Consider the following 27,595-nt stretch of genomic DNA (forward strand, 5'->3'; position numbering starts at 1 on the left):
CCAGCCAGAGCTCACACCGGGCGAAGGAGAGACCTGGGGTAGGGGTCTCTGCACCGGAGTCAGCCGAAAAGAGAAGGAGCGGGGAAGGGCGCCAGGCAGCCAGCCAATCAGCACCAAAGAATTTCCTAGCCGCCGCCAATCAGAAGTGTCGGTTACCAAAACAAGTGTGAGGAGCCAATGGGAGAGCCCACGGCGCTATCGCTCCGGCCAATCGCGTCAGGCGTCCCGGAGGCGGTGCCGGCGGCCTCCCGGCTGCAGAGGGCGCGCTGGGAGTGGGAGGTGCCGGCGCTGCCGAGGGCGGAGCGGGGGAGGTGCCGTCCCTGGTGCCGTCCCTGGTGCCGTCGTTGCCGCTGCTGTCGCGCTCCCGGCTCGGTGGCTCCGCCTTCCGCGGCGTCTACGCTCCCGCGGGTCCAACGAGAAGGTAGGGGCTGCGCGGCGGGGGAGAGGAGAGGGGCCGCGCTCCGCTGACCTCATGCGCGCCGAAACCCATCCGCCTGAGGACGGGGCCCCGGGCGCCCCCGCTCCCTCACCGTCCTGTCCGGTGGGGTGGGCGCGGCTCCCCCCCGTCCGCCCCTTCCAGCGCCGCGGGTGCCAGCCGCTCCCCGGCCGAGGGTGGGGCCGCCCCGCCGCCGCCGCCGCGGGGGACGGCGTTTCGCTCCTCCGGCGGGGAACGGGGCAGCGTGTGCCTCCCCGGCGCGGGGGGCGCGGGCGCGGCCGGCCAGCTCCGTAGCCGGTTCCGCTGGAGGAGGGGGCCGGGTCGGTTCGGGCCGGGCCGGGCCGGGTGGCGGGCGCCTCGGGAGGGGCCTCTCTGTCGGCGGTCGGGAGCTGAGTGGAGCGAACAAAGGCGGCGGCGGGCGGGCCCTGTCCGGCGCCGTGCGGGCGGCGGCGCCCAGAGGCTGAGGGCGCGGCGGCGGCCCGGGGCCCGCTCAGCCCCGGCCTCACCCGGCCCGGCGAGTTTGTCGCGGCCGCGGTCAAGGAAAACTGGGGAGAGGAGAGCTCTGTTGTTTTTCACATGACTGGAAGAAAACCGCGGCGTTTGACAGGAGGAGCGGGACGCGGCCGGAACGGTGCCGGTGCCCCGGGTTGCGCGGAGCGAGTGTTTGGGGCATTCTGCCCTAGGACGGGCGCGTTGTGCCTTGTGCTCTCGTTCGTCCCACAAAAAGAAAAAGCAGTGCCCGTTTTCCGTCTCTCTGGCTTGTTGAGGCCGTGTTCTCGGTTCGCCAGTGCTGTTACTGTTTTGTTACAGAAAGTCACAACTTATTAAAAGCGTTGAAAAACAAGAATCCCCCTACAAAGACTGTCAGTTGCAGTTATCAAAATAGATTACCAAAGCTTATTTAAGAGTACGTTCTGTTTTTAAATCTGAGTTTATTGATAAGATGATGCTTCTTGAGAGTAATTTTTGGCTCTGTTCTTTGCTAACATTTCTGAGGGAAAAAGACCGAAATCTTCCAGCTCCACTCCTTAATATGCTTCGAAATGGAGCGACTTCACAAAGCGTCTTTGTTCTCTTCTGTTTCTTTCATGCATTAAAAAAAATGTAGGGAAGCTGTGAAATGGAAAACAAACCTTGAACAGTATCTTACTATTTCGGGGGTAGGGAACAAGTGGGAGGAGATGCAACTGAATGCTTTAGGTAAATAAACAGTGTGGAATGTCTAGATCTTAAATGGTTTCTGTATATCCTGTTTCGTTTGTCTTATTTAGAAACTTCATTTTGAGAACAGTTACGCTTGTTTATCTTTGCAGAAATAAAATCTGAAACTGAATTGTGTTTGTTACTAAGTGGCTTTTTCAACTAACAATGCAGAATTGTATGACTGTAACCAGGAGTATTAGATTAAGTGGAGGAATTAACTCAAAACTATTGGAATGTGTGCCATGTACTGTTTTTCTTGTTTCCTTGTTGTCTACCCCTAGCATGTTACATAATTGAAATGTCTTACAAGTTATGCATGAGTGTCTTTGGTGTGGTTTTTTTTTTTTTTTTTTTTTTTTGCTTTAGTATTGTGTGTTTGGTACCTTTTTATCCCACTGCTGTCATAAAGAGGGGGAGAAGGCTGATGCTAGAATGCAAAAGGGCTCTCTGCTCAATGTGGTTTTCACTGGATTTTAACCCCAGTCAAGTTTCATAATTCAGCTGAACCACTGAGGCTGGTAGAGATCTGTCAGCAGCAATCATGCTAAAGTTTTCAGTGTGCTTTGTGCTGTACAAAGACCATCAGATTCCTGTAGCCCAGTAATTGCATTACTAGTGAACTCAGTGATGTATGGCAAGAGGATATGTGTCTGTATCTTAAGAGAAAACATCTATAGACCTCACTTATTTTTTTAGTTTCAGGTTTGTGGATAAAGAAGTGCAGCGAGGACCACTGACTTAGAGTTGTTTTCAGCATTTAGTTAGGCCTGAAGGTGCAGAGAATGCTTATTCAAAGTATTTATAATAGCTGTCAGTAATGTACAATAACAAAGTTATTTGGTGAGAGGAAGGTCATTAATTTTCAGTGGTAGTATTTCTTGTCCCTAAATAGTGTTACACATTTTTCCTCTATTCTCCAGTCATCTGTAAATAAGCTGTCTGCACAACTGTATGCCATAGGAAAGAGGATTATTCCTGCCCAGTTCCCTACCCTTAGGGACCAAATTTTCAACTGGGTGAACTTGTGTGCTTGGCAAGCTGTAAATACTTGCTCCCTGGATTTGCAGTTAAGAAACAGAAAGGTTAGAATGTCCAAAGTTTTCAGGAACCTGACATTCTTTTTCAGAATAACCAAGGATTGTATTTTTTTTCTTTAGGAAAATTCAATTCTCTGCATTCTGTTCGAGCTTTTTCATTTGCATTCCCAAAATCAGTTTTGTTTAGCAAGATAGTCTAGTAGTTGCTGTGTTCAAAGCCCTTGTGCCTGGAGAATTATCCCAGGCTATCCTAAATATTGTCAGTATCCTTTGAAACTTACCTGGAATGCCCCAGAAATGCCCTGTGCTGGATGCAAAGAAGTAAATAGTAAGAAGCAACGTGACATCACGCAAGATGAAAGCATAAGTATTCCTGTCTGCCAGAGCTGGCACAAACTTGTGTTCCTCCATACCTCCTGTTTGTTTAACTGAACCAGGATCTATCAGAGAAGGGGACACTGGCTGCTGGCAGTGTACTGCCTGGCACTTGGCTTCAGCTTTTGTGAAACAAGATCAATGGAAGCCTGTGATAAAGATTAAGAGTTTAAATTGTTCTTAGACTTCTTTTGGTTTAGGCTTTCTTTTTATTTGCTAGATTTAGTAAACTGGGCTTGTATTGGTCATGAAGCAGCAGTTGTAGAAATACAACATTTAGTGCAACAATCAGTTCTGCTTATAACCTTAATTGATACGTTAATCTACTTTTTTTTTCCCCAATCCCATACTATTATTTTTCTTTCCTTTAGTTTGTCTCTGAATGGTACAAAGAATAAAGCAACAGAGTATAGGCTTTGCTTTTCCAGTAATAATTACAAACAATGAAATACATTGAAATTTTTTTAGTGTATGTACATATACATATATTTGTTTTAAAATTCTGTCCCTGAAGATGGAGGAGAAAAGCTGTTGCTATATCTGCTTTGAAAGCAGAGGGATAACATTAAAATTCAAGAGGAGATTGTTGTTTGCCCTGTAGAAATCTAATGTTTTTCTTGTTGCTCAAGAGGATCTAAGAATAACTTGTATGGGAGAGATGCTTTTAGCAGTGCTACCTGAAACCATTTAAAAACATATGCAAAATCATCAAATATTGGGGCAATGTGACTGTAAAAGTATACTAAGGAAAGATAATTTTTGCCTGAACATCTTATGAATGTACATGAGTAAGTAGGAAAAAATAGAAAACTTCCCTGAATTATACACCACTCATCTATGTTCATCAGTTGCTAACTCGTCTTTTAGCTGTGATGCCACTTTGTAATATTTCCATCAACTTTATTGTTATGGAGGAATTGGATCTGTACATCCTCAAGTTTAAATATATCAATTATTCTTTAATATTAGAGGTGTTAAATAAAAGCAGTTGCTACTGTGTTCTTTCATCTTTGCAAGTTGTTGGTGTGGAGTTGATTAAAATCAGTAAAGCTGATCTTTGCACTGGCCCAGATCTTGACATAGGCAAAACTCTTGTGCTGGTGAAGTATTACTTTGTCACTTGTTAAATCAGGGGACTAAAATATGTTTTATGTAGCTTCTCTATTTTTGTAGGAAAGCATATGGGAATATTGCTGCTGTCTTTGGTTAGTGTATTTTTTTACTCTTGGTAGCCCTCGGTTGAATTCTAAAAGATGAACCATGAATGATCTAAGAAAAACATTCAGATTCCCAAGAAGTTTACTTTTGGCATTTAGGTTTCTTCATAGATATGCTACTGCTGTTAATGAAAACATGTATCTTATATAGTAGGTCTTTCATATATATGCCAAAAGCACAGTATGTATAGAGTATCTCATAGAAGAGAGAATGCATAAAATAACATGGCAAACAGTTACAGAAGGTGTTTGGGGTTATTTCCTCTCTGGAGAGTAGATTAGTGAGTGATATTTGTATTTCTAAACAAGCAGTATCTGAACGATTTGTCTGTTGTAGCTGCATCATATTTATCTACAGATTGACTTATATTTAGTTTTTGAAGTTTACTAATATTAGACATCACAGTAGGTGACATGGGACCTTGAAGTCATGTCATGCTTTTGCTTAGTGACCTTAAGAAAATTACTCAGTTTCTCTTATGCTCAGTTTAGGAATGTGTTACAGTGGGACTAAATGACTTCTAATAGTGTAAACTTCATATGCTTAATAGGCTTTGGAAAGGTTTCTAAGCATTGTTAGGCTCATGTATCTTCAGATTATTTGGAGAAAGTAGGATGCCTTCTCTAGCCAGTGCCTGTTCTTTCTTGGGATTTTGTTTTGTTTGCTGAAGGTTATTTTGGCTTTCATTTTGCTTTGTTTTCATTCTTCTATCTTCAGTGTTGAATTGTAACCTGGCACAAAATACTGGCTTCTTTAGTGTAGTTTCAAGACTGTATGGAGTTAGATTTTTAAAAAAAAAAAAAATGATAAAACAACTACCTATGAAAAGTAATTTTCTTAAAAAGCTACAGGCCTTTTTCTGAATTTCAGAATAGAGCTTTGTCTTACTGGTATTTTTTGTTAAAATAAGTTGTGTTCTTGTAATGCTGTCCACAACTGTATGCATCTGTGAAACCATACTTCAAAAACCCTTATCTTGAAAGTTGTACAGATAGTTGTAACCTGTTGAACTTGAATATTTGTAAACCCAGTGAAAAAAATACATAAATTTTTTTTCATTGGTCCAGACTACTTAAATTTGATTTAAATGTCAAGTTGATGATGTGGAATTACATTAAAGTAATTCAGTCTTTTAAATGAAGTAGGTACTCTCTTTTTTTCTTTTTTTTTTTACTGGCAAAGTTTCCAGGTATTATTTTAACCTTTGTCATCTGGAAGGTATTAATTAAGCAGTAGCATTTTGATTCTAATTGCACCTTGGCATTGGGTGATGGTTAGAGATTGTAGAGTTAGATTTAATAGTAGTTTTCTAAACAGTTTGGGTTTTTGTTAGTAAATATACCAGAGTCTTGAGTTTGTTTCTACTTCAACAGACAGATAAGAGAAGTAAAAAGCTAGTTAAAGAGGACAATGTGGAACCTTAGGTTTAACAGTTATGCATGGAAACTGCACTTATAGTTTGGTTTAGTTTCATTAACAAGGCTGTGTGATCTAGAGTAAGTGAGTGGAAAACCAAAAGCAGAATTGGAAGAAAGATTTTCTGTAGAAATGTTTATAAATGTGCACTGACAGAGGGAGTGTTGGTTCTGAACTGGGGATTCTCTCTCTCTGTGTGGCACTTCAGTTTTGAAGTTTTTTCAATGTGTTCTCTGTGGGGCAGTATCATCTTCGTCTGGTGGACTTGGTGTTGATGTGAGGTTGGATCCTTCTGGTCCAAATGCAAACTGCTGTTTATTAACATCCATTTATTTTTCATCCTTTTTGAGGAGTCACATATCCGAAAAGTGAATGTTGAGGATAACATGTCAAATGTGTCGGAAGAGAGAAGCATTCGACAACAGGACATTAAGAAAGGACTCCAGTTTATAGAGTATGACTTTGTTGTTTTATTCTTGTATGCTTATACAGATACATACATGCATATATATATATATACACACACACACACACACGTATATATATGAGATGGATAGATCTGGGAAACTCCTTTTAATACAGCACTGTAGGATGGGGGAGGATCTGTGTTTCTCCTCAGAATATTTGTTAACATTAACATGGAAATGGAATGTGGTCTTAAAGAAAAGATAGACCCTCTCTTTATTCCCAAGTAGAGCAAATCAAATGTGGGAGAGTATTCATTTTCTGCCTTTGAGAAAAATCAGGACTGGTTTGTGTTTTTTTTTGGTAGGTGGAAAATGATAGCCTGAAAATCCATCTCATGGGCAGCTACACCTAGATTGCTACTGAAAGGGACAAGTTCTCTCACCACTATGTAAATGTTTCAACTCTTTCGAGCTAAAATTTAATCTTATGAAAAGTCATCTTAGTAGTTAATTTTCATTTGGATCAATGCCAATTTTTTTCTCTTATAGATCCTGACTAGCTTCAAATCCTGGTGAAATTTCACATAAGTTCACTCCTTGCATAAGACATTCTTAAAAAGAGAAAACAACAAAACAAAACTGAAAAACCCCACAGATAGCTATGCTTTAAAAAGTATCTTTTAGATATTCAGATAACCTGAATGGAAAGGAAAAGGGTTCCTGTTTTTCTTTCAGAAAATTTAGAAATAAATACCTCTGTTTTGTGCTAGAGAAGATTTCTTTTGCATGTCATGCAGAACAACACTTAAATTTCCTGAAGTGTCCTTGCTATGATTCAGTTAAAATGAATGTGTTCTTTAGAAAAATGTCGTTTTGTAATGCTAGAAGATTGCAATTCTCCTCATGTATAATCTTTCTGCACAGTGGAGGAGAGGAAGGAAATTGTTTTTAAACAAAAAACATTAAGATTTTAAACTCAGAGCATTCAAAACCTTAGTGGTTTGAACAGCAGAGTAAGGACTGGCTATGTAACTTTATATGAAAATTATTCATTAGTAATAGGAACACACAGTTATTTAATCAAAACTGATCTACAGCACTCTCCCTTTGTCCAGTGCAGGCAATAGACAATATTTAGTGATTTGCCTGTTGCAGCAGGTGAGACTGCTTTAGTAAGAAACAGAATTCTACAGTGTGATCTTACTTTAAGTGATATGGATAATAAGAACATTTTGTAATTTCATTTTCTAGATCTACTTTGCCCTATCCAGGGACACAAGAACAGTATGAGGTAATGAAACTACTTTTGCATTTCCAGAAGGTCTTTTAACAGGGATCTATCTTATATTTATTCTTGGGTTTAATTATAATTTAGGTAAAGATATAGTATGAATGGTAACTTACAATGTCTCATTATTGGAACTAGAGGGCTACTTACATTGTGATTAAAGGTATTCAGATATTTGGATGCCTGGAATTCACTCATACACCAATTTAGATAAACTCTTTGCTTATGTTAGGAATTAATTGGGCATTTCTTGAATAAAACAATGCTATTTTGAGTAAAGCTTATAGAGTAGCACAGAAAAAAGAGAGATAAAAGGACCTCAGTCACGTAAATCTTTGTAACAATGTGGTTCTTTACATGTTATTATTTTGTATAATTTTTGACTTATTTTCAGACTCATTTTTAGCTTTCTTATGCAATGCTAGGTGGTTTTATTGGATTTGAGAACATACTAGATGAAAATGCAGTCATTCACATTTTAGATAAAAATTCGTGCTCTGCAGAAGAAGCCTTTGTGTACTGTTATTGGTTTGCCAGTTGCTATGGCTGTTACTTGCTAAACAAATGTAGATAACATATATATATGTCTTCTTTAAGCTATATGCACTAAGTTATTCTTATATCAGTAGCTAAGCTTCACTTATTTACATGTATTATGGTGCTGAATATTAGAGATTGTCTTGGAAAAATGTCAGAAGAAAAACCACTAATATAGACAAAAGTTCTGCCTTTCATTTTGATTCTGTGAAGTTACAAATATTGATTTTCTGTTTTAAATGTATTTGAATAGAAGATAAACAACAGAACTGTGGTTGAAGAGTGTTTCTGTTCTTTGTTCCAGTTATTTATACAGGAGCTTGTTAGAAATCTTTTTAATGAAGGAAATGATGTATATCGAGAAGGTGATTGGAAAGGATCACTGAGTCACTATACAGAAGCAATAAACATAGCTGATTATGCTAATTCTGAAGAAATCCATCTTTCTGATGATATTTTAGAGAAGCTGCATGTGAACAGGATAGCATGTTTCTCAAATATGGTAAGCTGCTGTTTGAACAGTGTGAGTTCACAAGAGCAATGCCCTGACAGTGTATGGAGACATGGAACGTTTCCTAGTGAGTGAAAAGCTCTTGGTTTGAGAACTGGCATGTTGCAAATCATCATTTTGCTGTATTCTGTAGTATCTTATTTTTATAAGTGTAATCAAAGGGATATTTTACTAAAGCTAGAATAATAACCTAATAGAGTCATATGAGGGTTGGATGTTGATGGGACAGTATTTTTATTACTTTATACTGCTGATTGCACCTGTGCCTGCTGCTTTTTCTGTGATACAGGGTGGCTTTTGTGGAAGAGCTATGCTCTCTTTATCACTATTCTTGGATTTTACATGAAAAGAAGGTCTTCTTCTTTTTAATTGTATAAGTTGGTGACCTATCAAAGCTTACACATGCATTGTGCAGTGGCCTTGGTGAATGCTTTATAGTGTTTCAGTACCTTCCTCTAATACAGTTTAAATTTGGTATTTCAATAATACTAGTTCTGATTATTGCTTTTTGTTTGTTTGTTTGTTTTGTTCTCCTTGTAGGGGTTGCATGAAAAGGTTCTAGAAGACTGTGAGATAGCTTTAAGGTTAAATGAAAACAATTTCAGAGCTCTCTATCGGAAAGCAAAAGCTTTGAGTGAATTGGGAAGGTATAAGAAAGCTTATGATGCTGTAGCAAAATGTTCTCTTGCTGTGCCCCAGGTAGGTAAATGGTGTATTGATGGTTGTTTTATAAAATTTAATACAGAAAACATGAACTTATATCAAGACTACTGAAGGGTTTTTTGGGTTGTCTGGTTTTCGTTAAATAGAGTAAAATATTTTTTATTCCCTAAGAATGATATTTATTTTTTTTTGTGGAAGTGGAGACTGATAGCAGAGAATGCAGTCCCCAAGCTCAGTTTGTTGTGTTAACTTTCAGCATAAAGAACAGTAGTGTGGGTCAAGTTCCATACATGTTTGCAGTAAACACTAGGTCACTGAATTGTTTAAAATTCCCTACAGCAGAAGTATGTTCAATGACATAAGAGAAAAAACACCTGTAATTGTAATGTGCAGTAATGATAGTTTTTAAAATTGTATTTTAGCTTTCCAGGCATTTAGTAACATTCTTATCTGTACATTGTTCTCCATCTGAATCACTTACTCTGCACTGCTAATGTATGTATACTGGCAAGCAGTGTGTGGATCACACAAGCAGGGTGACAGGAGAGGACTGAAATGCTGGTCCTGACAATGTGATTTCCATGGTTGTTTGTGGTGGGGTTTTTTTTGTTTGTTTGTTTTGTCAGTTATGTGCTTTTTTAAAAATTCCAAGTACTGGAGTAATTCTGCTTTAGGGTGTCTGTATTTGTCAGTGTTAGCTTGCAGTCCCATATATTAGTGCAAGAATAAAGATGCATGATGAAACATCCTGCCTATAGAGATTTTTTAGAATCTATACTGAGATGTTAACAAGTGTCTTGACTAGGTGAAAATACATGTTAAATTATGAAATATTATTCATGTCTTTTAGGATGAAAGTGTCATTAAGCTTACCCAAGAATTAGCTCAAAAACTGGGGTTAAAAATAAGAAAAGCATATGTAAGAGCAAAGGTAAGATATTATTTTAAGATTTTATTTTGAGGTTTCCCTCTCTTGATACCAATTTGGTATTTAGTGAAGATATCTTCTCATTGCAGCCACCCTCTACAAATTCAGTTTCTAGTGATGTGTCAACTCAGGTAAGGTTTTACATGTTCCAACTGCAAGCTGACTTTAAACTATAGGGAATAATTGTTTCATAATTTCACAATGATGAAGTGAAAATTGTGCAAGTATATTTATGACAGACTGGGACATAAGATTATCATTCAAGTTATCTTTGCAGAATAAATATTAGTTAAAGCACTAAATCCAGTGCAATTAATGTATTTACTTCTAATGTCTTGAGGCAAGTTAAGCACAGTTTACCAAAGTGAAGGATACTGGGATAAAATCCCTTTTAATTAATTAATTTGTCCAGATTTGACCTTCACTATCAGCTGAACTTGCATTCATTATACTATTTGTAATGTGTTTGCATAGTGTAGTACTGAAAAGGAGTTATTTTACAGATTTATTTAATGGGAATATAGACAGCTTAGGTGTAAATGATAAGGAAATGTAGGAACAGATCATTTAAGATACTGTTTTGACCCTTATTCCTTAAAGTATCACTCTCACTTTTGTTGGTTAGATGCAGATTTTCAGTGACACCATGAGTGAGATTTCAGTCTGCAAGTGGATGCTTTATTTAAAAAATTATTTGACCTTTAAATTCTGTTACTCTTCATGAATTCCAGATTTTATTAAACCTAAATCTGAGGACTTAATGTATTTACAAACTAAGAATGTATTTGAAACATTTTAATGGCTCTTCTGCAAAGTCCTGAGATATTTTTTCTCACTTACAGAACTCTTCTTCTGTAGAAGATATTGAGTTAGGTGAGTCTTGTTGTGTTACAATACTAATGCTAGGAAGCTAGATATGCCATGTATATCTCATATTTGTTATGAAATTTCTTAAGAGAATTCATTTGAATTTTCCTCTGAAAAGTCATGTGAAAGATGGGGAGTAGAAAGTCTGATCTATTTGAATAATTAGATAATTAGATGAGCAAATAATTAAATAATTAGATGAGCAAATTTCTTTTTGATCTCCTCAACCTGATACAAATGTAACTGTCATGGAGTCATAGAATGGTTTGAGTTGGAAAGGACTTTAAAGAGCATCTGATTCCAACCCCCTACATGGGTAGGGACATTTCCCACTAGTCCAGGTTTCTCCAAGCCCCATATACCTGACCTTGAACACTTCTGGGAAGGGGGCATCCACACCTTACCTGTGCCTGTGTCTCACAACGCTCACAGTGTAGAATTTTTTCCAGATGTCTAACATGAATCTGACCTCTTTCAGTTTAAAACCATTACTCCTTGTCCTGTCTCTCATAGTACACTCTTAAATTGGAAAAATAGGATAGGGAGGGTATGCCTGAGTAAAGTATCAAGTCTGTAACTTTTCTTTTTTTCGGTTTGAGCAGTGTATAAACAGATACACATATGAATTGGAAGTTAATGGAAGCTGAAAACATTTAATGTGGTTTTGCTTAAATATTCTTCATCTTTCTCCACTTCTTCACCTCCCTTCCCCCCTGTGGTTAGGGTAAAAGTTATACAAGATATTTTTATATTTTTGAACAAAAGTTCCTGTCATTCCCATCTTCTCTGTTTCAGATTTATCAGACCAGAAGCAAGAGATGGCTTCTGTGGCATCTTCAACAAACTTTGTTTCTGAAGCATCTAAAGTTCCACCAGTACCTGTACCATCTTTATCTTCTGTTATGCCTCTTCAAGTGGAAAAGGTTTCCTTGCCTTCTGCAGTGTTGGCAAATGGAGGGAATGTTTCTTTCTCTGTGCCAGAAGCATGTTTAGATTGTGGAGATGGAGATATAATTATTGGGGAAGAACTCGATGAATTACTTGATTCTGTGCCTGATCCAGATGAAAGTGTAATGGTAAGACTTTGTTTTCTTTCTCAGAAGACTGTCCTTATGAATGGGATCTTGTATTTTTACCAAGTGGGCTAGTAGTGAAATGTGAGTTAACTTTCCTAGCTTCATTGAGCTGTTTTTGAGCATAGCTCAGTTGATTTTCTCATATGCAAGTGCTTGTAAATGTGGCTGTAAAGACCCTTCAGAGCTCCAAGGACAAGTACCTTGGCTGGGTATATTGGAAAACCTGAGCAAAGTTGCCTGGCAGAAGGGATAGTACTTGAGAAGTACTGCTCTACTGCTACCAGTACTACCACAGTGTGTGGGGTACTATTTCCTGGAAGTGTGTATAAAAAGTGGACATTTGAGGTCTGGGCTGGTGTGTATTTGTTTTAGTGGGCTTCTTGGTGGCTGTGCAAATCAACCCTGTCACAACCTGAGAGTCTATTGGAGTGCTCACCCTGTAGCTGTAGTAACTGTAGTTAAACTGTTAGTAGTTGTTGCAGGACAGTAGTACTTCCTCTGTGGTCTTCTAGTGCACTCACTAGTATCTCTGCAACCAGAACTTTGTTCAGGTCCACCTCCTGGATAGCTGGAAGTAGTTAGAGCATCATGAGTCTGATTTTTTTATGTCTCTTAGAAGAGATTGTTAGAGAAAATTAAGCACGTGAAGAGCTACTCTTAATTACAATGTCATTCTAGAGCTAGAACAGACTGTGAAGTGTACAGAGATCCTGAAGTGTTAGTCAAAATGAGAGCTTTGATTATGTTCTTGATTTTTTTTTTTTTTTCTGTGTGAACATTCTTTATTAAATTTCTTTTTTTTTCAGCAAACTACAGGAGCCAGAGGACCCATTCCTGGTGCAAGTGTGGCTCCTAGTGTACCTTTCTCTGCCTCTTTGTTGGGGACACTGCCAGTTAGTACAGGATTTGTTCCTTCACCTTCTCTTTCAGAAATCTTTTCTCAGCCTTTGGCTTCTTCACTGGAAAATTTTTGTTCACCGTTAAGCACCTATTCAATCAGTGACTCAAAAAGAGGTAAGAAATGAGTCCTAATAGCTAACCTTTTGTTATGAATGAGTTGTGCATGAGCCAACTGGCTTATCTTTTTTTCAGCAAATGAATTTGCACAACTATTCAGTAGTATTAAACACTTGTATAACATTTGATCTGTGCTCACAGTTTTTGAGAGTGTTAATAATCAAGTGTTGACTGTAAACAGAAATTTATTAATAAACTTTTTGTTTACTTGGGGTCTGCATAAGCATGCTCCAAGCTCTCTCGAATTAGGTTTTCAAAATCTAGAGACTGTAGTAATGTAGTGAAATTGGGTATATGAAATAATAAGATAAAAATCACCAGTGAACTAGAAAAAATAATTTTTTGTCTCTAATTACTGATGTTACAGGACCTCTTTAGAATTAAGCCAAATTTACAAAATAAAATTAAAAATAGAAGAATCTGCTTAACTCTTTCATTTCCTCATTTTTGATAGTCAGCTATTGCTTATATAGCTACAGTTTCCATATTGCACAACTGCCTTCATATTGTGGCAGCGTATGCCTCTGAAGCTACTGCTGCTGTTGATCAGGTTATACTGAAGATAATTACCTAGTAATTTTTCAGCTCAAATGTTTAAAACAGGGCTTGATAAAAATAATCATAGAAAACAAAAACCTCATGTTTGTCAGAAAACAAACCTTCTCCTTCTCAGGAATGATAAATATTTTTTTATTGGATGTTTTAAAGAAAAAGAAATAATTAAAACTTATTTTTATTTCTCTAGACCTCTCAAGTTCAGCTTCTAGAGATGGAACACCAACACTTAGCAGCAATAATTCTCCATTATTTGTAAGTGTTTTCTTCCATGTGTTCAAATATGAACACGTTAAAGATTTAACATAGATCTAAAAGCAGTTTAACAGATTTTAAAGTAGAAATTTTATTTTTTTAAAAAATGGGGGCTTTACCATTAAAATAATTGAACGAAGGATTCACAGAAGTTGTTCTATATACGCAAACTTTGACAGCTCCCATAACTACTTGTCTATTCTGAGGAACTTGTTTTAAGATGATGTGGAAGTGTAAAATAACCAACCTAAGAAAGAGAAAATCTCTTGCCATCCAAGTGCCAGCTGTGTGAAATCCTGGAGAACTGTCCTAGTACAGGAACAGAGCAGAAATCACCTTGTGTCTGAGAGTCCCTCTGGTCTCAGTGTTCTGGTCATACTGTATATTTTCAGTAATGCTGATGGCCACTGGTGGGGTGGAGAAGGGTGGCATGAAGCTTTTGCATCCTCAAGGTCAAGTGGAGTGATAATTAGCCCAGCAAATGCTGGTCTCCCTGTGCCTGGTTGGGTTTTGTTAGATGCTTAGCTTGTTCTGGGTGTATGGCTTTTGTAAAATCTGCGTCCCCATCTTAGACATGTGCTTAAGTTTGTAATATGATTTTTTTGTGTGTGCATTTAGTCTTTCTTATGCTTTGAAGAATAATTTCAGTAGGTTAAATTATAATTGTAGATAAATTACATTATAGCTTTCAAGTAAAAAATACTTTCTTCCAACAGGTAAATGGCCCTAGTTTATTTGGATCCGAAAACTACATGGGAATTGCAGGACAAGCTAGAAATGACTTCTCAAATGTTTTTAGCAGTGCAACTGCTAATGTAACTGTATCTTCAGCACTTGTGGGAAGAAATCCATTAGAAGGCACACATGAGCTGAGACAGGCCTGCCAGCTATGTTTTGTCAAAAAAGGTAAGGGGCTTTTGGACTCGCTTGGGTTGGTTTTAAAAAAATCAAGCATACGTTGAAAATTTCAGTGTTTGTAAGCTGTTTCATGTTCTTGTCTCTATTTCTTGTCCTACTGGATTCTTGATACCTAAAACCACCACAAATGACCACACGCTTTCCCCATCTTGTAGGTTTACTATGTGAGGTCGTTCATGTTCTGTGTTCACTTTCCTCCCAACCCCCAGGGTACTGTGAAGAATGACACCTTTGCTCAAGACTAAAAATAAACTTGCAATACTCTCTCTGATTGGCCATGGGGAATTGAACTGCAGTTCAAAGTACCTGGTAACCTTCACATCCCATCTGTTTTATTGCTCTTTCAGACTAATTCTAAACCATAATCCTGAGGCTTCCAAACCTTAGTAATAATTAACTCCACTTTATTGACTCAAAGGACCTTAACCAGTACTGGGCTTTAATGTAACTAATCTTTTAGGCCTGAGCTGTTGCTGTTAAACAGAGCCATATTTTAGAGGCAATAGCTTTTATTCACTAATCTTGAAAATAAGCATTGTGTTTCATGTTATAGGTGACATTGATATATACTAAGAAAGAATTGTATTGAGACAGGTAATTACTATTGTAGTTTTAGGACCTTAAAATAATCTTTACAAGAAAAATTCTTGAATTGTTGTTTGAAAAAACGTAGAACATGTTCTGTTAAAAGCAGGAGCTATAAAATATTGGTGGAAGTCCTTAGCATGATACTAGCTTCATGTTTTGTATCAAAGCATCTATTTTTTGTTTCTTTACATCTCTGTTGAAGTCTTCAAATGTCTTCTGCTTTTGTTACCTACTTTTTAAATTCAGTTCCATCAGCATCTTGTACAGGGAAACTGGGTCACACTTATGTTTCTGTAGTCCCTTAAATAGAAAAAAATCACTGAGCATTGCTCACCTTCAGACTCTCCCTGATTATTTAATTTTGGTAGTAATGTCATCTTCACTCTAGTATCATCCTAAAGACAGAGTTTAAAGCTAGACATATTTTTGTTTCCAAAATCCCCAATTTCTGGGATTGGCATGTATATTTTTGGCACATGTGTACTTCTTACCCAGGGTGTTTCATCTCTGAAAATAGTAACTGTTCCAATACAATGAAAGTTGAAGTTTGAGAGCCTTTTGTTGTTCCTTGGAATTCACCTGCATTGAGTTATTGTGAATAAGCAATTTAAATTTTAAATTAGTGTTTTGGAAAGGCATGCTTTGGAATTTGAAAAAAACACAGCTATTTGATGCATCCCTCCCCAAATAACTTGTTTTTTTTTCTCAGCAAGACTGCTGTTTTTGTAAGTATTCAGGTTTTTTCTATTCTGCTCAACGTGGCTGTTAATGACTTTTGGTTCTTCGGAGTTGCTGGTGCAAGTAGGAGTTCTATGCAGTGTGTTCAACCGTTATGCTTTGAGCTTATGTGCCAGACTGTGTATGGAAATGTTAAAAGTATTCAAAAAGATGCCATTCTCTGTGCTTGTTTCAGGTCCTAAATTACTAGATTATGCTTACCATCCCAGCCTAGAACATAAATGTAAGAAGGATATTCTAATTGGAAGAATAAAAAACTCTGAAGATAAATCATGGAAAAAAATACGTCCAAGACCAACAAAGACACAGTATGTGGGTCCATATTATATATGTAAAGGTATGTGTTACAGATAGCAAAATGTTAATGCCTATGCTCAAATATAGCTTAGCTCTTCCACAGTGAAGTTCAGAGTGAGTTTTATTCTTGCCCATGGGAGATGGAGCAGTATTTGTTGATTTTCATGCAGCCTATTTTCAAAGGCTCTAAGGAGAAAGATATTTTGACCATTAATGTGACTATTTAGAGAACATGCACTGTACTTCTGCACTCTTCTTAATAGCTCTGCTTCTAAGTGCAGTATTTTTTGTATCCCTACTATTGCTTCATTGTTTTGTATCACTCCATGCCACCCCCATTTCTCTTCCTATGAACTATGCATGTGATACTGGGTACAAGTGAAAGGCATGGGAGTAGTTCCCTTCCTGCTTTTTTGATACTCTCCCAGAAGTTTTGCTGTGCATTTGTGTTGCTATTTGGCCAGCCAGAAGGAGGAGGATGGGGTACACTCCTGAGGAGTGGAGCCTGCTCCTGCACCTACATCATGCACACACCTCCTCACAAGTTGGTGTGTCCTGGCAAGGAGATGGTCTGGGCCAGGAGAGACACAGCTTTTTCAGCTGCTTATAGGTCAGTGGTAGAATTGGTCTGACTGTTATGTATGCTTGGAGCATACTGTTGCCCTGAAAACAGTATGTTTCTGGGCTGTAACTGTTCAAAACAACAAAACAACAACAGAAAAGCCTTGCTGTTAGACTTTTACAGTACGAGCCTCAATTTATGATGTAAGCAAGATGACTGATAGCCAGCTCTATCTGACTGTATTTAAGCAAAGGGTATTCTGGGTGCCTCTAGACTGGAAAGGAGGTGTGTGTCAGCCTTTCTGAAAAGTTTAAAGTTTTGGTCAAGTCATTCATAAGGTTTTCCTTCTGTCTGCTAGACTTCAGTAACCCATTTGCAACAGATGAAGTTTCATTAAAAATATTTGAAATTGAAGTAGTGAAATCTTGAAGATGAATTGCAAAAAAAAGTTGTCTAAAGGCCATGTCATATTCAATATTACAATTGTAGATGTTGCTGCTGAAGAGGAATGCAGATATCCAGGTCACTGCACGTTTGCATATTGCCAAGAGGAAATAGATGTGTGGACGCTGGAGCGCAAAGGAGCCTTTAGTCGAGAAGCTCTTTTTGGAGGAAATGGAAAGATCAGCCTGACTGTGTCCCGACTTCTTCAAGATCATCATGGGCTATTTATGTTTCTTTGTGAGGTGCTGATTTATTTCTAATGACACAATAAAAATTATAAATGGTAGTATAATTATCTGGTAAGAAAAGCTTTGGTTCATGCATTACTATTTAGTTGAATTTCAAAATGGATGGTCAGGAATATTCTGCCTGCTTTAGCTAAAAGGCTCCTTGAAGCCTCTGTTAAAATTGTTAAGGTAAGGTGTATTTTTAAATGCATTAAATACGTAATCTAAAATTACCTATTTTTATATTTCAGAAATGTTTTGATCACAAACCCAGAATAATAAGCAAAAGGAACAAGGATAACTCATCGTCTTGTTCTCACCCTGCTATGCATGACTTTGAAGATAACAAGTATGTCTGAAATATCAGCTCTTTGAGTTTCAAATTAAAAGTAAAGGTTTCACGGTGTTTTTGAAGATTGGCTTTCATCCTGTTGATTTTCATACCTGTTGATTAAACTTCTCTTCCATACTAACTGACCATTAGGCTTTGGCAGTATTCATAAGACTTAACTGAACAAGGATTGTTCAGTTGTAACTGAGCATGTAACTAAATTGAAAGTGAAGTATTTATTTATCAATGTATTCAAAAGTTGTGCATTAACCCTCATGTTTGAATCTTACTGGTTTTGCTGTCAAGAGCTTATTCTACTTGGTGAGCTACATTGGTGCAAACAGATGCGTGATGCTAAATGAAAATAGGAATTAATAAATTTGCACTTTCTTTGGTTTGTTGTGCTTATTTTTCTGTAGTTTTAATTCAGTCAGTTAAGAACAGGTTTACCTTAGTTATAGTGTCTGAAATAGACCACAGTATTTATTTAGTTCATAAAATACTTTGAGATGTGTCTCACACAGATGGGTATAATTCTTTGAAAATTAACTGACTTCACATTGTGTTAAATAACTTTTGGAGAATTAATAGACATTTTTTATATGATGGAAATGTAAGTAGGAGCATTTTAATTGCTTTGTTTGTACTCTTGTAGCTGTAAGAGTGAGGCTCTTATTTTGACACATCAAATCTTCTGGTCTACGAAAGAATTAGTACTGGTGTTTGTAATTAGAACAAGACATATACTTGAAAGTGGGCATGATCTGCATTATCTCTTGGAAGCTAGTGACCCAGCTGGATTGAGTTCAGTAATGCTTTGCAGAAGAGGGGCCTCTGTATTTCACAAGAGTACTGTCCTGTACTGTTGCTTTACTCAGTCTAGAAATGATAATTAGAGGCTGCTGCTTCTGGAAACTTTTCTGTTTTTCTGAGTTCAGGCAGAAAGTGTTAAAGACATTTGAATAAGCTGTGATGTTGTTGTTTTACATATTTTTCCACACATTAACAATGTTCTTTTAAGGAATATCTAAAATTCACTGTTTTCAAAACAGGTGCCTTGTCCACATTTTGCGAGAAACTATGGTGAAATATTCCAAAATTCGACCTTTTCAAGTTCGTTGTCAGCTTGACCTGTGCAGACATGAGGTGCATTATGGCTGCTTACGAGAGGATAAATGCTTTTATGCCCACAGTCTGGTAGAACTTAAAGTCTGGATAATGCAAAAGGAAACGTGTAAGTTTGGTAAAATGTTTGTTGTCATCTTAGTTGTGATGCTACTTTTTGCTTGTCTCAGTTCCCTTCTGAAATTAGCAACTTAGGATCTGTACATTCTCTTACATTAGCCTGAATCTTTCATGTAGCATAGTCAATAAACAGTAATGTAAATGTGATAAAATATGTTGAGTAGGCTACTAGCTATTAAAAATAAAATTTTTTATAAGAAAAACTGTCAAAACTGCTATTATGCAGATATTTTTTTTCGTTAAATAAAACTAGAAATCTTCAGATCTTAAATCCAAGTCAAACTAGGTTTCGATTTTTAAAGTTTAAAAGATTGGGAGATCTTGGTTGAATTTCTTTTTCACAGAGCAAATTTTATGCCATAGTTTCCATCTGAAGTAATCAATCTGTATCATTGTGATGCACACGGGACTAAATGAAATGTGGAGGTCCCAATGTGTTACACTGTTTCTATCATTTTTGCCCTTTTATGTCTGAGATTTATCTTCACTTGTCCCATCATTGAAGAAATGGCTTCTTGTTTCTTTAGCTTTCTGTCTAGATTCTTGTACAGGCATACTGACACAAGATGTCATGCTGACCTGAAAATTTTGGAGGAAGAAAGTCAAATAGATAAAAACAAAAGATGACTGTTTGCTTATTTCCTGTTCTCTTTCCTGGGATGAGCCTTCAGAAGTTTTTGTCTTTAAGTAAAATGGGCATTTTCTTAACAGCTACCTCTGCAAAGTCAAAGATAAATACTTGTTCTGTAATTTCTACTTTGAAGTAAGGGTTGGGCTCTCCAAAGAACTAAGTTCACCACAGAAGGCATGCTTTTTTTTTTTTTTTTTTTTTTTTTTTAAATATGTGCAGCTCTCATGCTGAGCCAAAGTCAATTAAAGCGCAGTCTCTACTCTTTGAATGAAATTCCCCTTCTGAATGCAAGGTGTGGGAAGAAATGGAATACTGCCTCAGGAAAGAAACATCTACTCAAATCCAAAGACAGATGACAGTCTGTGTTAGTGTGGAATTAGAGCAGTAAATGCTACAGTGTGTGTGAACCCTGAATAGCTCTGATAGGAAATGGAGCTGAAGTATTTATAGGGCTGATTTTTTTCTGAAAGAAAAACTTAATTAACAGGTCTTGTTTCAATTCTTTCTAAAGAAAGCAGGGGCAATTTAGTGTCAGTCAGTTTGAATTTTGGATAGGTTTTCTGTGTACAGTTTTAGTCCGTTAGAGGTGTGTTGTTGGATGTACATATATATCCACACCCATACACTTGAATGTGTTTATATTTATACAATACATAAATATAGATAAAAGCTTTGGGGCTTCAGCAGCATTCTACTTTGAGCATGGCTGAAATTCTACAATCATAAGTGCTCAAGAACTTCTCTCCCTTCCTTTACAGGTATTTCACATGATGCTATTGTTCAAGAATCAAAGAAATACTGGCAGAACATGGAAGCTAGTGCACATGGATCACAGGTATTTTTATTTTTCCATTAAACAGATCCACAGTGACGTTGGTGATAATTCTTTTGCTGTGTGTATAATATATCTTTTTTTTCCAGAAATTACTTTTTTAATGTTTTCTTCAAATAATCTCTTTCACCGCAGGCTTTCTTCAGTTTTCTTTGCTTATGCTAAAATGTCTGGTTTGCTTCTATGCAATTCCTTACTTGCTTTGCTTTTTCTGTCACAGGTGGAACATAACACCTAAATATAATTTCAAAGTCAGCAGCCACAGGGCAATCTTCTCAATATGTAGGATTTTTATGAGTTTAGTTGGTTTATACTATCACAGCTTCTGATTACATATACCTAAACCAGAAGTATGTGAAATAAAAATGCATTTGTTAAGAAATGTCCAGACAAGTTAAACTATTACAAGGCATGCAGTATAACCTCTGCTTCCAGACATGTGTTTTAAGCTTTTACTGTAGGGGATAATTCTTAATTATGTATGGATTTCTTTGCAGATTCAAAATACTTATTGTTGTTGTTATTTTTTTGGTTTAAGATCCTTGGGAACCAAATGAAATATGGATCACTTAATTTGAAGATGAAGTTTGTTTGTGGTCAGTGCTGGAGAAATGGTCAAGTTAATGAGCCAGACAGAAACAAAAAATACTGTAGTGCAAAGGCAAGACACCCGTAAGTAAGGCTGAACAGTGAAAATTTTACTGTTTCATCAGCCATTTAAAACATCTTTTGGGAAACTTTCTTACTGTTTAGGAAAGAGTCATACAGGGATTTTAAAAAAACAGTGAGGCAGAACATAGTCATCTTTTTGTAATATGTTCATAATTGGTAATGAGAAATATTATGTGTCAGTTTTGGTTGGTTTTTTTTAAATTATCAGTGACAGTAAAGTTTCTGGTAGGATTTACTTAAATTATACAATCATAGTATGGTTTGGGTTGGAAGGGAGGTTAAAGAGCATCTAGTCCCAACCCCCCACCAGGGGCAGGAATGCCTCCCACTAGACCAGGGTCCTCAGTGCCCCATCCAGCTTGACCCTGAACACTTCCAGGGATGAGACATCCCCAGCTTCCCTGGGCAACCTGTTCCAGTGTCTCACCACCCTCACAGTGAAGAGTTTCTTCCAATGTCTAACCTTAATCTACCCTCTTCCAGTTTAAAACTGTTACCTCTTATGTCAAATGTGTGGTGGAAGCTTTGTACAAAAATCCTTTTTGGGCTTTCCTGTTTCTGCTTCTGGGTGTGTCTATTTTTAAAAAAAGTACTTTGTTTCATTGGATACATCTGTGTTTCAGGTGGACCAAAGACCGCCGGGTGGTGCTGGTGATGTCTAATGAGCGTAAGAAGTGGATGACCATTCGTCCTCTTCCTGCAAAGAAACAAGTGCCTCTGCAATTTGATGTATGTTAACCTAAAGCTTAATTTTTTAGTTAAGAAAAATAGACTAACAGGAAAATACTAGTAATTGGGTTTGCTTTATCAGTTCTGCAGAAATTCCTGTGGGAGTTGATGGGAATGTGTTAATCATGTTTCTACAGAATTCAGCCTTAGAAAAGGATTGATGTCACATCTAATTACTGAAGCCTTTTCTCATCAGTGGGAGTTAGTAACTTTTAAAGTGATTTAACTAAGTTCTTGGTATTTCCAACAGAGTTTAAAACATATCTATGGTCTGGTAACCTCGTAGGAGGCAAAAAGCAGTCACAGTACTTGCTTCTAGCACTTTGTGTTTTCTATCACAGTACTTGCTTCTAGCACTTTGTGTTTTCTAACTGCAATACATGTTCTTTTAAATAAACATTTTCGTTTTCATGTGATATAAATGATTGGAGGGGAAAACACTAGCTAAGACTGGAAAAAACGAATTTTCTGCTGTCATCCATTTTATTTTATATTCATAAGGGTGTCTTTTTAAAATTCACATTCCAGTTGTGCAATCATATTGCTTCAGGCAAGAAATGTCAGTATGATGGAAACTGCTCATTTGCTCACAGTCCCGAGGAGAGAGAGATGTGGACCTATATGAAGGAGAACAGCAGTAAGTAGAAGAGTAAATTGAATATGTTGTAAATCTAACTGGTTGTCTTCTCATTATTGTTCCTCAATTACTTTTTAATCACTGTCTTTTGCAGTAAATTTTGCAGGTGCCCCCCCCACCCCCCTCCTTTTTTTTTTTTTTAACAGCTTGAGTAAGCTGTATTAAGTAAGCAGTAACCAGACTGGCTATTAAAAAACTTTATTAAATAAAATAACTATATTATATATTTACTCGTTTATGTGTTTTGTATAAATAAGTAGGTTTTATCAGGTTTTTTAGATGTCTTAGATATAGTATACTGATTGATGCAGCAATATTGCTTGGTTTGTATACTCCATATTGTTGTGTGCACACACCAGGTTTCTGTTAATAATATAGGGCAAGGCATTTGTAGAATTCAGCACCCATTATATTTACTGAGAAATAATGCTCTCTTCAGTGTTGACATATTATTCCACTGGAGTGTTTCTAGGGAGAAATAATTAAAAATTGAAAGTAATAAGTTATATAAACTATAATCTCATGATCTGCAAAAAAGCGGATTAGATGTACCAGAAAGTCATTATCTGTACTTTGGTTTCCTGTACAGAAATGTGTAGTATCTCCTTTTCCCCTAGACAGTCAGAAAAGCATCTTGATAAGTAGCTAGAGATTCATATTGTTCTTGGCAATAATAGAGGTATCTTAGAGATAAAAAACTGTCTACATTGTGTCCTTTTTTCTTACAGTAGGTGGGGACTGGATTATGCTTCAAACTCAGTCATTTATCTAGTATTCTCAAACTCTTGCTTTAATTGCTAATTACTTATTTTAGCTTCTGCTCTCATTAGTTCAAGACTTGGAGCAGTTGTATGACATATGGCTAAAAAGTCAAAAACCAGAAAAAGATGATACAGCTTCTCAGGCAAACAAAGAAAATGGGAAGCAAATTCACATGCCAACTGATTATGCTGAAGTTACAGTAAGTAATCATGGGTATAATTCTAAGTTCAGAAATGTGGGGGGTTTTTTTGGTTTGTTGTTTTTTTGTTTTGTTTTTCTTTTTTCTTTGTTGTTATTTTCTTGATGCTTCCTTAGATGATAGATAACTTCACTAAATTCAGACATTATAATTGACACTGTAAAGCAGTTCCTCTGAATCCTCTAAAGCCAGTGGAGATCATAAACTTGAGGTGATTGTTTTAAATAACTGTCTGATTAGATAAATAAAAATTTACAGAAGAAAATTTTCAAAATGTATTAGGAGCAATTCTGTGCTTTAAGTATTGAATTCTCAGTGTTTTCTTTTCAAATTCCTTTCAAACAGGTGGATTTTCACTGTTGGATGTGTGGGAAGAACTGTAATAGTGAAAAGCAATGGCAGGGTCACATTTCTTCTGAAAAGCATAAAGAGAAGGTTTTCCACACTGAGGATGATCAGAACTGCTGGCAGTATCGCTTTCCAACTGGATATTTTAGCATTTGTGAAAGGTATGTGGTTTCTAAGTTGTCAAAAATGACAGCTCATAGTGTAAACAATTAGGGTGATTATTAGTTTTAACATAAAATGTATCTACTTTTTCTTGCTTTGCAAATATCTTATAATAAGATAATATAATAATATAATAAGAAATATATTATTTCTTATAATAAGAAATTGAGTAATTAACAGTGTTTTAACATGTTAGAACTCGGGGAGTGACAAGGTGCCTAACTGAGGAATTGAATAGAATTGCTTGTGTGATGTTAATAAAAGGTTGAAAGTTTATTGCAACTGTGACAAATATTGTTGGTGTTATTACAAATTTACTGAGGCATCTGTGTACTAATTACCTGTGGAACACAACAGTACCTGGACAGTGATATTGGAAGTTTAAGGCAAGTAGAAATATTGTTAGCATCAAAAAAGGTTTCTTAAAAACAAGTATTTGTTACTGGAATTAATTCATGAAATGTGGAAGAGAATTTGAGGACCTGTTTGTTTTCCTGGGCATTGATTGTGTATGGTTGCTGCATTTAAGAATAAAACAGAGCAACCTCTTTACTTGGCTGGAGTAGCTTTTTTGTTTTATCTATTGAAAATTCTCTCTACTGTTGGAAACTTCTTGGAAGGCTAAAAACTTTGTAATCTGCATAATTCAGTGGTACCTTTGCTACTGCATTTCAAGTTAAAGATTATGAATGCCTTAGGGATCTTGGGAAATTGCAGAGCATATAAAGCAAGTTATTTTTGTTTGCAGTCTGTGCATGGAAGCTTACATGCATCCTTTGCTAAATTTTTAACATCTTGAACATATTCGTTTCTAACAGTAACAGACCTCAGATATGCAGTATAAAGTGCATGCAAACTGGCATGCTTATAGCAATACAAAAATAGTAGGATAAATGAGATTCTTAAGTCATACTGATTACTCAAACCCCAGATATAGTTAGCGAAGGGTAATTAATTAGTTGGATTTTTTAACAATACTTGTTCTTCAGCCTAGTGAGTTATATGATAAAGTATTAATTTACCTGATAATTTGACTTGGGGAAAGTAAAAGTTTCAAGCATGAAAATAGAAAAAAAAGAGAGATCTTTTGTCCTTTACGAGTACTTGACAGCTGGAAAAGTAAAATATAGTGAAATGATAAACAGTTTGTAGGCTCTTATACAAAATGTAAATAGGCTTCCAATTATTTTTTCTTAGTGTTTTAGTGTATTTGAAAAACATGACCCGAAAGAAAATCTCTAGATACAATAATGATCATGCTAGTTCCATGAAAACACTATTTGAAATCTGTCTTAACAGATATATGGCTGGTACTTGCACTGAAGGAAACAACTGTAAATTTGCCCATGGAAATGCTGAACTCCATGAGTGGGAAGAACGAAGACAAGTTTTAAGAATGAAGCTCAACAAAGCAAGGAAAGACCACTTGATTGCTCCCAGTGATAATGACTTTGGAAAATATAGTTTTTTGTTTAAAGATTTAAACTAATACAGAGATGATACATACATGTTATCAGCTGGAAGCATAAACCAGAAAATTTGACAGTAATAAAAAGCATGTGACAGAAAAGCTGCAGGTTTTCTGCTTTTATTGGCATATATTGTTCCTCCTGAACAGCAAAAAGTAGTAGATTTAGGGGGGTTGAGCAGACCTGTCTATGCTCTTATGGAACAGAGTGGTGATTAAAAAAATCTGAAGTATTATGTGCTTACTCACCTTCTGTTGGACAGAAAGTTAGGAAATAGAAGGGGGGAAAGAGAGGTTATAATGTCTAGGAGGCCCCCCTAGTATCAGTCCTTCAGTTGAAAAACTTTAAGGTATCAAGGTATTATATAACAGAGTGTTATGGGCCAAGAAGAAAATGATGAATGAAAATTCTTCAGATCTTTTAATGGAGAGGATTTGTTTAAAACAAAGTTTGCTACTTATCTATATGTAGGTTGCTAAAAAGGATTTTCTTATTAAAGATTTTAAACAAAATAACCATTTAACTACAATATATGTTGAATGGGTATTTTTTTCTCTATTTGTATGTTTCAATATAAATTACTGAAAAAGGATCTTGGGAGGAAAAAACGTATTAATTTTTGAAAATGAAGTAGTTAAAATTATGTTTCTTGGTCTTTGCTGTTTAAATGATGATTTTGAAAGATTACACTTGTATGTCAGTATTGTGTATTATTGTATGGACTAATGTTGCCTGTAATAAAGAGAACTTTACACACAGCTGTTTTCTGCATGTAGCCTCTCAGGACTGAGATTTTGTAAAACAAACTGATTTGCATATTAGCAAAAGCTTGAGCACGTGTAGCTAAAAATTTAGTAGGTTGGTATTTGTGTCTCCAGCTACTTGTTTGCAGAATTCTGTATTGTCATTAGCTCATCGCATCACTAAAATAACAAAAATGGCCAACTAACTCATGAAGTATAGTAGCATTTTGGAGCTTTTGACTTGGGAGTGAGCCACCACCTTATCTGTAAGGTAGATGGTACTTCAAACTTCATTTCCTGCAAACCACAGGAAATGGAAAACCATTCCCAGGCAGAGATGACTTCTGACTGATGAGCCTTTTGGCTTTACACTTAATTGCTGAAGCTTATCTTATATTCTGGCTTCTCTGCAAGATCATGTTTTCAGCTTGCTTTGGGTTAATTTAAATTTTTATTTTTCTTTTTTTTAGTGAAGCTTCTTTGAGTCATTCATTAAAAATAGCTCAAGCTAGGTTTCTTTTTTTTTCCCCCATAACTACCTTCTCCCTTCTCTTGAGAGTATTTTTCTCTGTTATTGACTGACCGTATATAATTAGAAGAGCTTTAAGGATGACTTTCAGTAGTTTGAATGTAGTAATTGGGCATTTATTGTGTATGTAAAAAGTGTTGAACCAAAGTTCAGTGATACCCATACACATGACAAGCCAGGGATGCTGTGTCCCTTTCAATTCACAAAATAAAAGCACAATTAATCTTAAACACCACCTTAAGCTTCAGCTGTTGCTCGGGAAATTTATAAAGTAACTGTTCCCTCCAGCTCAGGCTGAAGTACATTGGATGTGATGTACAGCATATGTACATGATGTACAAAATTAGCTTGGTGCTTGAAATACCACCTGCTGCAGTGCTGATTTTAATACTGTTTGTAATAAACTGAGCTTGAGATAGAGTACCATGGAGACTGTTACTTGTGACAAAACCTGATTGTATCGTGTGCCTTTCTGAATTGTTTTCTCAATTTTATGCTTTGTTTAATGTAAGTGCTCTGTAAATTATTGGAAGTAATTCTAGACAAAACTAAACATGAAATCCGTGTGAAATCTTTAATTTCAGTATTGTGGGGAGGCGGGGGGGCAGCAGCTGCCGGAGGTGGGTCGGTCCTCGCAGGAACGGGGAAGTCACTGGGGAATTACTGATCTGGGCGAAGGGAATTCTCACCATCTTCCGCGCACATCGCGGGAGGCAAACGAAGCAGTTATAATCATGTTTGTC

The 27,595-nt window shown here is 36.9% G+C and overlaps 1 protein-coding gene across 3 annotated transcripts; it reads left to right on the forward strand.

Annotated features, from left to right (window-relative positions):
- The first annotated feature begins 306 nt into the window (after positions 1 to 306).
- On the forward strand, positions 307 to 26,338 carry ZC3H7A (zinc finger CCCH-type containing 7A). Of its 3 annotated transcripts, none has more exons than XR_011729239.1 (23): positions 307 to 421; positions 6,036 to 6,139; positions 7,344 to 7,383; positions 8,222 to 8,419; positions 8,969 to 9,127; positions 9,942 to 10,022; positions 10,109 to 10,150; positions 10,862 to 10,892; positions 11,682 to 11,962; positions 12,769 to 12,976; positions 13,725 to 13,789; positions 14,506 to 14,695; positions 16,209 to 16,370; positions 17,382 to 17,578; positions 17,815 to 17,912; positions 18,947 to 19,128; positions 20,529 to 20,605; positions 21,141 to 21,274; positions 21,898 to 22,003; positions 22,532 to 22,640; positions 23,455 to 23,601; positions 23,947 to 24,110; positions 25,411 to 26,338. XR_011729239.1 is itself a non-coding variant. In XM_071760668.1 (23 exons), exons 2-23 carry the CDS (start codon positions 6,072 to 6,074, stop codon positions 25,598 to 25,600), a joined length of 2,913 nt encoding a protein of 970 aa, XP_071616769.1. In that variant the 5' UTR covers positions 307 to 421; positions 6,036 to 6,071; the 3' UTR covers positions 25,601 to 26,338. The 3 variants fall into 3 exon arrangements, 2 of the variants coding, with proteins under 2 accessions (XP_071616769.1, XP_071616768.1); XM_071760668.1 differs by having other exon boundaries at positions 23,471 to 23,601; XM_071760667.1 differs by lacking the exon at positions 10,109 to 10,150 and having other exon boundaries at positions 23,471 to 23,601.
- The last annotated feature ends 1,257 nt before the right edge of the window (positions 26,339 to 27,595 follow it).

This window comes from Heliangelus exortis, chromosome 17 (assembly GCF_036169615.1).
Source record: "Heliangelus exortis chromosome 17, bHelExo1.hap1, whole genome shotgun sequence".
NCBI classification, from domain to species: domain Eukaryota; kingdom Metazoa; phylum Chordata; class Aves; order Apodiformes; family Trochilidae; genus Heliangelus; species Heliangelus exortis.